General features: G+C 43.7%; 1 protein-coding gene across 1 annotated transcript; it reads left to right on the plus strand.

The window, feature by feature from the left end:
* The first annotated feature begins 53 nt into the window (after window positions 1-53).
* On the plus strand, window positions 54-9,835 carry LOC106574321 (protein CNPPD1). The gene is made up of 8 exons (XM_014150159.3): window positions 54-261; window positions 783-885; window positions 991-1,072; window positions 1,160-1,280; window positions 2,069-2,197; window positions 5,449-5,510; window positions 6,271-6,388; window positions 7,225-9,835. Exons 1-8 carry the CDS (start codon window positions 199-201, stop codon window positions 7,879-7,881), a joined length of 1,335 nt encoding a protein of 444 aa, XP_014005634.1. The 5' UTR covers window positions 54-198; the 3' UTR covers window positions 7,882-9,835.
* Window positions 9,836-12,617: the final 2,782 nt, after the last annotated feature.

Below are 12,617 nucleotides of genomic sequence, written 5' to 3' on the forward strand. Positions count from 1 at the left end.
CATTTTGTAGCCATTTAGTACATTGCATAACTGTTCCCTCCCTCCATATCAGCTGTTGATTGGTTTCTAAGCGGCTTGTCAGCCATCACGACGGGGGTTACTGCTGTGCTAGCTAGCCTGAGGAATACCAGGCGCCGTTTTATAGCTATTCAGCTAGATTTTCTCTTTCTTCTATTTGGCTAATGTTGGATAGACAGCATGGATTTCAACGAATTGTTTAGTGAACGAACATTACAATTTTCTGACTTTCAGGAGTTTACGGTAAGTTGGCCTGTCAAGGCGAGTGACGCTAGCTGAGTTGGCTAGTTTAGGTAGTTAAATATGACAGCAAACAGGTTGATGTGAGTTTTAGACATATTTGGTAATAATCGCATTTTAAATATGTATACCAGGTTAAGCAACGTGTTGTATTCCTGTCTTATAATTTAACATCAAAACACGGCAAGGTTAACGCTTAACGTTACATACTGTACAGTAACGTTATTGTACTAGCTCACGCGGTAACGTAGCTAACCAGCCTGCTAACGTTAGCTACATGTGAATGTGGTTGTTATGGATTTATGTGTGAAGTTGAAACTAACGTTAACTGTTACCTCGTAAAATGGTAGCCAGCAAACACAATGGGATAACCGAATATAAGAGTTTGTGGGATAGCTAGCTAACTTATTCCAACCGTGTTGACATGACTTGCTTATGTAAAGTTAGCTAGCTAACGTTATTTCAGGTTCGTTTTTGTCATGTAGGCCCTTCGCTCAATGATAAACTCTGATCTGCCTTCACAGTTTCTTCCTGGACATCAGAAACTGTCTGAGAGAGTGCGGAAGCGATTGTACTATGGCCTGGACCAAGACGGCGCTCTAGATAACCTTTCCTGTCCTGTTACAGGTTAGCTATTCTGTCTGTTAGGTTGTGTCCTGTCCATGTGTGACTGTTGATTATTATGTTGTGAATTTGAATGATTGATTCATATGTTCTGAATATGATTTCTAGATATTGCTGTGGAACTCCTTCAGAAATCTGCCCCTAGCCCAATTCGAAAACTGCACAAGAAATATGCTGCTCATGTCGCGAGGTATGTTGTCAGTGAATGTTGACACTTGTTATCCTTTCTGGGCATGTAATGGTCTTCATAACTTAATATAGTTGGTCTGATTTTCAGGGAGGCGTGCATCTCTCCATGTGCCATGATGCTGGCCCTGGTCTACATCGAAAGGCTACGACACAGGAACCCCGAATACCTGCAAAAGATCTCCTCCTCTGACCTCTTCCTTATCTCCATGGTATGTGGGCCACAGGTTGGATGCATCTCAAATGGCACCCTATATTCCCTTTGTAGTTTACTGCTTATGATCAGACCCAAGATCTGCATTTCACTGTTAGTCTGCACCTGTTGTTTACGAAGTATGTGACAATATTTTTTTGGGATTGATTGATTGGAATAGGGTGCCATTTGGGACTCACAGGTTGTCTCGCCAGAATTAGGCAAAGGCTAATTAGCCTATGTGATAAGCATTAGGCCGTCCGACCAGAATTATGCAATGGCCATGTGGGTGACTGAAAAGCACAGGTCTTCTTGACAGAATTAGGTCATAGCCATGTCGGTGAAACACTAGTCGTCTCGCCAGAATTAAGCCACGGCTATGCATGTGATGGGCACAGAACAGCTTGTTATGAAAATGGGCTTCTATAATTACTGGGCATGTAGGGCCCAGACCCATATACTACACCTAATTCTTGTTCAATTTAGAATTTCCCGCAGCCACCCGCAATGTGCTTTTTAGACCAGGAGTAGGCTTATGTGTGTGTCTGGGAAATGTTTTCAAATCAAATCACATTTTATTCGTCGTGAACTGTTTACAGCAGGTATAAAAGATGCAGCAAAATGCTGACGTGATAGCTTCTTCAACAATGCAGTACATCAGTCAACAACAGTAGTCAAGTCAAAAATAACAAGTAATAAGATGGAATCTCCTGTGTAGTATGTGTGAGGAGAAAGATGCAAACACATCTAGCTTTCTATGACATGGACTGATCTTAACCTCCTAATCCCGTGTCGCCTTTCCTCCAGATGGTTGCCAGCAAATATTTGTACGACGAAGGGGAGGACGAGGAGGTGTTCAATGACGAGTGGGGGGCTGCTGGGAAACTGGACGTCCAGACTGTCAACACCCTGGAGATGAATTTCCTCGATGCTATTGTAAGTTATACGTAGTATTACATACTATACACACACAGGCTCAGAAGCTCGTGGTCCCACTCAGAGCCATATATTTAGTAGTGGTGCGTGGGTCAACCGTTAGTTCAGCCGTACCCGCCCGCAATGAAAATCTGAGGACCGACCCTAACCAGCTAATATAGAAAATGCGCTGTAGGCTACAGTCAGAGACGGCAGAATAATTTTTTTTGACAGAAGATGCAGGATTTGTTTTTGCCTGATTTAGATATGTTTCTGCTTATAATTTCGGGACATTTTGGTAGGCTTTTTTAGTCAACTTGTCTATAACTAGATACATGCAGCTTCTCTTCTGTCATTATGTTTCCTTAGAAGACTAAATAAACCCTTGCTCACCAGAATATCATAAATCGATAGAATGAATGCTTCAATCTAGTTGACATTGGTCAAATTTTCTGTCGTCTCTTGCTTCTTTCACGGAGCAAAGACGTTCCTGAACCGGGAGAAAATGCAATGACAAAAACAAATAAATATTTTCTGTGTAAATTTCCAAATGGCATCAGTTGGACTGGTTGTAAGGAAATAGGAAGCTGTGTAAACGACCCAACGAGTTTCTGAAAATATTTCAGTTGGGCTTGGATGCATATTTTATGTGGTTGAAATACTATCAGCTTTTATGATGCTGATTAAGATAGCACCTCTACAGACGGTATCTAACTGCGCATTCGCTTTCTCTCAAGATAATGAAAGAAAAAAAATCATATTTCTCCATTCCTGTTTGAGTCAAAATGTTTCCTACATTTGGTGTATCATTTTACTGCAATAAATGCTCAATTCTGCAGGAGTTAATATTAAGGCTTTGTGTGTCCAGATTTCAGTATCCATTTAACCCGTCAGAATAGTAGGCTACAGTTCCCTTGAAGTGTCATATGCCTATTTAAAGTATAGCGCCTCACAATCATCACACATAACATAGCCGACACTGCTATTATCCTCTTTTACCACTTCACCAAATCTTTCCCAAACATTACTTTTCTTGCCCCCCCCCCTTTTCTTTATTTTCAACTCTCCATTTCGTAGCTTTTCTCTTATTGTCCTTTTTGCTTCAGTGGATCACCATTACCTTTTTCTGTCCGGCCCCTTCCCAAAAGCATTTCACGATTGGGGTGTAGGCTATTTGGCGCGTGAATCTGAAAAATTTAAAGAACTTTGAGTTTCTTCAAGTGTCTTCAAGTGCAGTCGCAAAAACCATCAAGCGCTATGATGAAACTGGCTCTCATGAGGACCGCCACAGGAAAGGAAGACACAGATAAGTTCATTAGAGTTACCAGCCTCAGAAATTGCAACCCAAATAAATGCTTCACAGAGTTCCCAAGTAAGACATCTCAACATCATCTGTTCAGAGGAGACTGTGTGAATCAGGCCTTCATGGTCGAGTTGCTGCAAAGAAACCACTACTAAAGGACACCAATAAGAAGATGAGACTTGCTTGGGCCAAGAAACATGAGCAATGGACATTAGACTGGTGGAAATCTGTCCTTTGGTCTGGTGAGTCCAAATTTGAGATTTTTTGTTGATCCGACATCCGTGTCTTTGTGAGAAGCAGTGTAGGTGAACGGATGATCTCTGCATGTGTGATTCCCACCGTGATGCATGGAGGAGGTGTGATGGTGTGGGGGTGCTTTGCTGGTGACACTGTCAATGATTCATTTAGAATTCAAGGCACACTTAACCAGCATGGCTACTACAGCATTCTGCAGCGATACAACATCCCATCTGGTTTGCGCTTAGTGGGACTATTCACAGGACAATGACCCAAAACACACCTCCGGGCGATATAAGGGCTATTTGACCAAGAAGGAGAGTGATGGAGTGCTGTATCAGATGACCTGGCCTCCATAATCCCCCAACCTCAACCAAATTGAGATGGTTTCGGATGAGTTGGACCACAGAGTGAAGGAGAAGCAGCCAACAAGTACTCAGCAAAAAGTATGTGTGAACTCCTTCAAGACAGTTGGAAAAGCATTCCTCATGAAGCTGGTTGAGAGAATGCCAAGAGTGTGCAAAGCTGTCATCAAGGCGAAGGGTGGCTACTTTGAAGATCTCAAATATAAAATATATTTTGATTTAACACTTTTTTGGTTTCTACATGATTCCATATGTATTGTTTTGATGTCTTCACTATTATTCTACAATGTTGAAAATAGTACAAATAAAGAAAAAAAAACTTTCAATGAGTAGGTGTGTCCAAACTTTTGAATGGTACTGTACATTCCATGATACCTTTGAAAAAAAACATGCAAGGCTTGACATTAACTTGTTTATCCACTTGTCCTTCAGACAAGGATGTGACTGAAAATATTGTTTGACGCAAGAAACCTCTTTGCAAAATAAAATACGTAATTATTCCCATACCATTATTACAGAGAATCAGACAAATTATACTAACCTCTGCTATTGGCTACTTAGCTTATTCAAGCCGGTCTCAATATACAACACTGTCCCTTTAAGACAAATTAAATGCTCTTTACCCGACACGTTTTGTGCTCTTGTAGGAAGCAATCAGTCCCCCATTGCTGACTAGAAATTGTCAATAACTGGGCTACCAAAGGATATGAACAAATGTGCACACGTCGCTACATGTAGCTCTTGCTTTGATCTCAAAACAAGCGCATCTACTAACGACCGCTCATGCTGTAAACACTGTCCAGTTCAAAGTAAATTGCACCAATCTATGACAATGGTCTATTTGCATATAGACCTACTGAAGCTCTGATTGGTCATGGAGCACCGGTTTGTGTAGAGTATGGCCTGAGTCGTGCCTGTCAATGCTTTCTGTCTACAACAAAATCTCATGCATAGATCGTTTTGCATACTAAGTGTTGCGAGGTTAGTTTCGGTTTGTTGCATTGAAAGTGGCTAATTCTGAGTTGATTCGATCACAATTCCCACAGTAAAGGGAAACGTTAATAGTGTTAACTAACGGGTAAAACTCTAGAAAGTTGATTAAATTCATTCTCGTGCTTCTCTGCGCAGGCTGGTATTTATTCTACTTGACAATCCCGGGGGAACTGCAGCTTAGAGGGAACATTGCTAGCACCCACCCGTCATCCACACAATATTTCATGGCACTAAACCCACCCGCCTGCGTTTATAACCACGGGGACTGCAGGTTGTGTCAACCCGTGCATCACTAATATTTAAATCCCATTGTACTGTATTTGTATGGCCATATAATATGCAATCTAACAGCTGCTCTCACTTCTGTGTTTTAGGAGTGGAGCCTCTTCACTGAGCCCGAGGACTACTTTGGCATACTGAATCAACTAGAAACCAGGTTTGTGATTCTTGTCATTCACGTAGATCGTTTTTCGTGCTAGTGCAGGTTTCCCCATTGGTGATTTTTTTCAGAGTCCAAAAAAAACCAGCATTTTTTTTATTTTTCCAATGTATTGTTGGACATAAAGTAATGTAAAAACACCAGCAAATCATTTCCAAGTGGTTTTAATTCTGGAACTCTGTTCCAAAGTATTCCTATGCATAATAGAGAGAGACGGTATACAAATCTATGGAAGATTTGAAATTGTATTTTTAGTCAAATATATCTGTTTGGGCTTCTTGTAGTCAATTTGCAGTCTACAAAATATTTGTAATTATGTTCCGACCCCGTAACCATCCACTCAAGAAAAAATCAGTGTGTGTGTGTGTGTGTGTGTGTGTGTGACTCCTAATGCATTAGAACCATTAGAAACACAAGAAGCTATGAAGGGTTCGGAATGTCATAGAGACTTCTATTTTTGTAAGCCCCATGACTTTTCAGGGAATAACTAAATTAGTAGTGTCAAGTTCTTGTGGTAATTTGGCTGGTAGATCTGATACAGAGCTGCTAGTTCAAACAAAGGGTTGGTCGTGTGTGTCACATGAGCGTAGTAACATGAGCGTAGTAACATGAGCGTAGTAACATGAGCGTAGTAACATGAGCGTAGTAACATGAGCGTAGCCAGACTCTGTTCTAGGTCCATCTCTCTTTCTCTGTTTGCATTGAGTGTGGACTGTGTGTGTGTGTGTGTATTAACTCTGGCCTGTTGTGACTCCAGTATTGCAGAAAGCCAGGGGATGAAGCGAGGCTGGTTCACCTACACTGACCTCTGTGTGCTGCTGGAGCAGGCGGCGTGGCGACAAGCACTGACGGCCATCTACCTGCACTTTGCCAAGGTGAGGAGGGGCCAGTGGTCACCCCAGTGCACTGAAGGACTGAGTTGTGGGTAATCCTCAGTATGGACACACCGTAGCAGAACATTTTGAAATAGACAATAGCATTTCTTATTTGACATGTTCAGGTAGTATGTTTTCTCCTGTTTTGTGCCGAATGGACACAACGCTAGTCTCAAATACCCCTGAAATGAACATGTCAATGTCATGGAAATTCTTACACAGGGACACTCGAAGTCGATCTTAAATGAATCATTGTTTATTGTCAGCGTGCTGGAGAGGTTTCAACAAACTCAATGCACCATAGTGAACGTCTGTTAGGAGCTCTGCTATGGCAGTCCTAGCAGTTGTCTTATATACGGCTATACACAGACAAGCTATATTTGCATGGTTTAGCATAATTCATTCATCATTAACGTTTTGTTTAATTTATGTGACCGATCAATATTGGGTCATACATGTGACAGACCAATACCTCACGAGGCTTCTTCTCTCTAAGCTGGGACCTTGAATCTGAAATATCTTTCTTTCTCATAAGGTCTGGGCGTACTGCCAAATTGTAGATACTGATAAGTGAGGATTTGTTAAATCAGTCACTTACATGAACACAGAAATTGGTTATTAGAACAGCACATGAATAGAACACAGAAATTAGTTATAAGAAAAGCACAAGTATAACATTTCCATCACATCAATTTCTGAAAACTGCTCATTGCAGAAACCCACATAAACTATGTGTTGATTGAAAGAAGCAACACTTTTGAAAGTAGTTAGTTTTGGAGGAAAGGAAAAACATACTGAAAGAAATCCACTAAATCCACATCCTCACCTCTCTCTAGGTGACCTGCATGCTGGGGCTGGTGTATCTGACCAGTGTCGCGGGCCTTATCGCCACCAGCCTCCCCAGGAGCAGCCAGCCCCTGGCCCCAGTCAGCCAAGTCCACCTGCCGAGCTCCAGCCTCTCTCCACCACCACCACTAGGCCTGCTCCCAGTCCCAGAGACCCCAAGTCCAGCATCCGACCTCCCTCGCTGCTGCGTCTTGGGCAACGACAGTCACAACCGCCGGCCTGGCACTCTCCACACCCACAACGACCACAACCACGGCTCGCCAACCACCTCCCAGACCTCTATACTGTGTCTATGGGGCTCTCTCCTCACTTCCCTAAGCCACACTGACCCACACCCCCAGCCTGACACTGAACCAGCCTTGTCCGCCTCCTCTCTGCACTACCCCGGCTGCCCAGTTACAGTGGGGAGCCTCCCTCCTGGCTCCATCCAGTGTGGCCCATCGAACACCTCTGCTCCACTACTTGAGCCTGGAACCCCTGGTCACCCCGCAGCACTGTGGCTGGCCCCTGCCCCCCTCCTCTACGGAGCCGTCCCGATGCTCCTGGACTCCCGTCTGACTGGCATGGCAACCCTCAGTGTTGGACCCTGCTGCCCACAGTTCATGCTGCCCATCGAGAAAGCCCAATCTCTCCTCATGCCCAGCTAGACACAGACGGACAAAACAAGCCACTATCGTTACCCTGCAATGACTATGACGCCAGACTCCAAATTAAACCAGCTGATTTTTCAGAATGCGTCCGTTGCAGTGAAAGGCTTGATTTTGTATGTGCTTTTTTGGTTGTTGCATATACTATCTAAATTTGCGATAAGGCCCCCTAAAGGTGAGTAGCACATTTTGTACAGTGGTTTGCCAGCTGAATTGGTGTAAATAAGTGAGATGAACTCATAACAGCGTGAGATCTGAGTTCTGTACTCAGACCCTCGTATCTTTTCTAACGTATATTTTTCAAATCGCTTTACAATGGGTGTTTCCAAAGTCAAGGAGGTGTTTGAGGTCTAGAAGGTGTGTACATGGCAAACTAATCTTTTGTGTTTGGTTTAAAAAGACACAAATATGTTTAAGCATGGCTACCATACCCACACAGCGTTTGTTACTACCTAGTCTTTGGCCTGGGTACCAGATTTGTTTGTGTCATCATTCCACTCACACTCCATGTTTGGCATGACAAAGTGGCATGATGGAAGAAACAGACTGGTACCCAGGCTACTTACTCTTTACCTGTGTTTGAAAATGGGGGCTTGTGGGAGTTGGGCTAAGTCAAGTTTTCAGTTGGAAGAGTTAAGTTTTGATGCGACATCATAGCTATTTGAGAATGTGTTGAGAAAGTAAGTTGTCTCCACAAAAGCAAGGCTGCTTTCTAAGTCGGTACTGTAGTGCTTTAAGAAGGGAGTCAAGCCTGGTCCCAGATCTATTTGTGCTCTTGCCAACGCTATTGCTGTCCTTGTCAAGCCAAACATTGCATGACAATGAGTGAGAAGGAGTTGGATTGATGGCACAAACAGACTTGCATTCAAGCTAGAGACAACTAGCTAGCCTACATTTGATTTGCCATGGAGTTTTTGGGTCATTATTCTTCCATTTACTGCAGTTGTTATTTAAAAAATGTCAACATATTTTTGCACAGATGGCTACTGGTCCCTGCACTGAACAATAGTAGAGATTTAATGCTTTTTTTATTCCAGTGAAAAAACAGTAAACATTCAATTCATATCTCGGTTTGGCTGCCCCTCAAGTCGTGTTCATTAGGGCACATCATAGCGAAATGCTTTACACCACTTTGCAACAGTAAACGAAAATAAAGTTTCTTATTGGACAAGTTCAGAGAGTTTCCCCCCCCCCCCCCCCCCCCCCCCCCATTTGTTTAATTTCATGCCTACTGAACATGACCCTGAACTCGGATAGCACTGGGGGACAGATGGAACTCTGACTAACTATTTATTTTACCATGATAGAATGCAGTGGCTATCTCTAATTTCATGTTTGTACAACAGAATGCCACGCAACTGAAATAGGTCATAACCAGTTTACTGTTTGATGTTTTCTAAATAAGAGTTTTGAATATGATTGAAAATGTATCTAATGAATGCGATTTTCATCCAATTACCCTTTTCATGGAAATATAGCATTCTCATATGGATGAGTTGTATTGTGCAAAACATCAACTTTTTTTTTTAAAGTAGAAATGTCTTTTTTAAATTTATGCAATTAATTAGTATCCCTCTTTAACATACCCATTTGGTTGGGGAGACCTGACAACATTAAAAGCCACTCAATCACTCGAATACCATTTGTCTTCTCCACCCGCTCAACATTGGAAAATGTCTTCTTTCTCCATAGAATTACTTGAATGGGGATGTAAATTCTAGTAATACTATTTCTGTCTCTCATCCCTGAAAAACAGTTGGCTCTTCTCATATTTTTCTACTCAAGATAGAAGGTTCTTGCTAGGGAATTTGATATTTGTACTTTTGACTTGGTTTTACATTGACACGTTTCTTATAAAGCCAGGAGGCACTGTGGTCCCTAGGACATGAACTCATGAAGTTTGGCTTTTGTTGAATTGCTGAAAGCATCTAAATAAAACATTTTTCAAATCAGACTTAGATTTTGAAGCACAATATCCTTACATTTTGTAAACAATGTGTAGAAATCTGTAAAAAAAAAAAAAGTAAATGCTTGACCCTTAACCAAACTTTTTTCATTTGTCATTTATGCCTGAATTGCTGTTCACATGATCCACTGACATACAGTATGTAATGTGAGTTGTCAACATTGAGCTATTAATCTCACTATCTGGGCATGCACACACATCCTAGAAAGCAATATGCCATTTGAGCTGACATCTAAGAACTGCAGTCACACAGGCACTGATCTACATGTGTGGTGTCAAGCAAGCCGACATTAACCTGGTCACAGATTTGTTTGGGCTGTCTTGCCAATTCACATGGTCTTTGTCAAGACGACACAAACAGATCTGGGACCAGGCTAAGGCACTGTCACCTAAGCCACCATCTTTGGAATCTCAATTGAATTTCTTAAATTCCTCATCTTTGTCTCCTCAAAATACAATGGAACAGAATATATGGGGTTCCTGCTCTGTGGGCCGTATTCACAAAGCGTCTCAGTGTAGGACTGCTAATCAAGGATCAGGTTACCTCTTGTCATCTAAAGCTAAGCGAAGGACCCTGGGACTAAACCTTCCTCTGCAACTGGATCCTGTACTTCCTGACGGGCCGCCCTCAGGTGGTAAGGGTAGGTAACAACATCCTCCACGCTGATCCCCAACACGGGGGCCCCTCAGGTGCATCCTCAGTCCCCTCCTGTACTCCCTGTTCACTCAACTGCATGGCCAGGCACGACTCCAACACCATCATCAAGTTTGTTGATGACACAACAGGGGTAGGCCTGATCACCGACAACAATGAGACAGCCTATAGGGAGGAGGTCAGAGACATTGCCGTGTGGTGCCAGGATAACAACCTCTCCCTCAACATGATCAAGACAAAGGAGGTGATTGTGGACTACAGGAAAAGGATGACCGAGCACGCACCATTCTCATCGACGGGGCTGCAGTGGAGCAGGTTGAGCGCTTCAAGTTCCTTGGTGTCCACATCACCAACAAACTATCATACGACAAAGCCTATTCCCACTTAGGAGACTGAAAAGATATGGCATGGGTCCTCAGATCCTCAAATGATTGTACTGCTGCACCATCGAGAGCATCTTGACTGGTTGCATCACTGCCTGGTATGGCAACTGCTCGGCCTCCGACCGCAAGGCACTACAGAGAGTAGTGCGTACAGTCCAGTACATCACTGGGGCCAAGCTTCCTGTCATCCATGACCTCTATACCAGGCGGTGTCGGAGGAAGGCCCTGAAAATTGTCAATGACTCCAGCCACCCCAGTCATAGACTGTTCTCTCTGCTACCGCACGGCAAGCGGTACCGGAGTGCCAAGTCTAGGTCCAAAAGGCTTCTTAACAGCTTCTACCCCCAAGCCATAAGACTCCTGAACAGCTAATCAAAGGGCTACGCAGACCCCTCTTTTACGCTGCTGCTGCTGTTTATTAGCTATGCATAGTCACTTTAACTCAACCTACATGTACATAAACTCAGCAAAAAAAGAAACAGCCCTTTTTCAGGACCCTGTCTTTCAAAGATAATTCGTAAAATCCAAATAACTTCACAGATCTTCATTGTAAAGGGTTTAAATACTGTTTCCCATGCTTGTTCAATGAACTATAAACAATCAATGAACATGCACCTGTGGAACGGTCGTTAAGACACTAACAGCTTACAGACGGTAGGCAATTAAGGCCACAGTTATGAAAACGTAGGACACTAAAGAGGCCTTTCTACTGACTCTGAAAAACACCAAAAGAAAGATGCCCAGGGTCCCTGCTCATCTGTGTGAACGTGCCTCAGGCATGCTGCAAGGAGGCATGAGGACTGCAGATGTGACCAGGGCAATAAATTGCAATGTCCGTACTGTGAGACACCTAAGACAGTGCTACAGGGAGACAGGACGGACAGCTGATCGTCCTCGCAGTGGCAGACCACGTGTAACAACACCTGCACAGGGTCGGTACATCCGAACATCACACCTGCGTGACCGGTACAGGATGGCAACAACAACTGCCCGAGTAACACCAGGAACGCACAATCCCTCCATCGGTGCTCAGACTGTCCACAATAGGCTGAGAGAGGCTGGACTGAGGGCTTACAGGCATGTTATAAGGCAGGTCCTCACCAGACATCACCGGCAACAACGTCGCCTATGGACACAAACCCACAGTCGCTGGACCAGACAGGACTGGCAAAAAGTGCTCTTCACTGACGAGTCGCGGTTTTGTCTCACCAGGGGTGATGGTCGGATTCACGTTTATCGTCGAAAGAATGAGCGTTACACCGAGGACTGTACTCTGGAGCGGGATCGATTTGGAGGTGGTGGGTTCGTCATGGTCTGGGGAGGTGTGTCACAGCATCATCGGACTGAGCTTGTTGTCATTGCAGGCAATCTCAATGCTGTGCGTTACAGGGAAGACATCCTCCTCCCTCATGTGGTACCCTTCCCGTAGGCTCATCCTGACATGACCTTCCAGCATGACAATGCCACTAGCCATACTGCTCGTTCTGTGCGTGATTTCCTGCAAGACAGGAATGTCAGTGTTCTGCCATGGCCAGCACAGAGCCCGGATCTCAATCCCATTGAGGACGTCTGGGACCTGTTGGATCAGAGGGTGAGGGCTAGGGCCATTCTCCCCAGAAATGTCCGGGAACTTGCAGGTGCCTTGATGGAAGAGTGGGGTAACATCTCACGGCAAGAACTGGCAAATCTGGTGCAGTCCATGAGGAGAAGATGCACTGCAGTACATAATGCA

Source organism: Salmo salar, chromosome 16, assembly GCF_965601325.2.
Source record: "Salmo salar chromosome 16, fSalSal1, whole genome shotgun sequence".
Classification (NCBI taxonomy): Eukaryota; Metazoa; Chordata; class Actinopteri; order Salmoniformes; family Salmonidae; genus Salmo; species Salmo salar.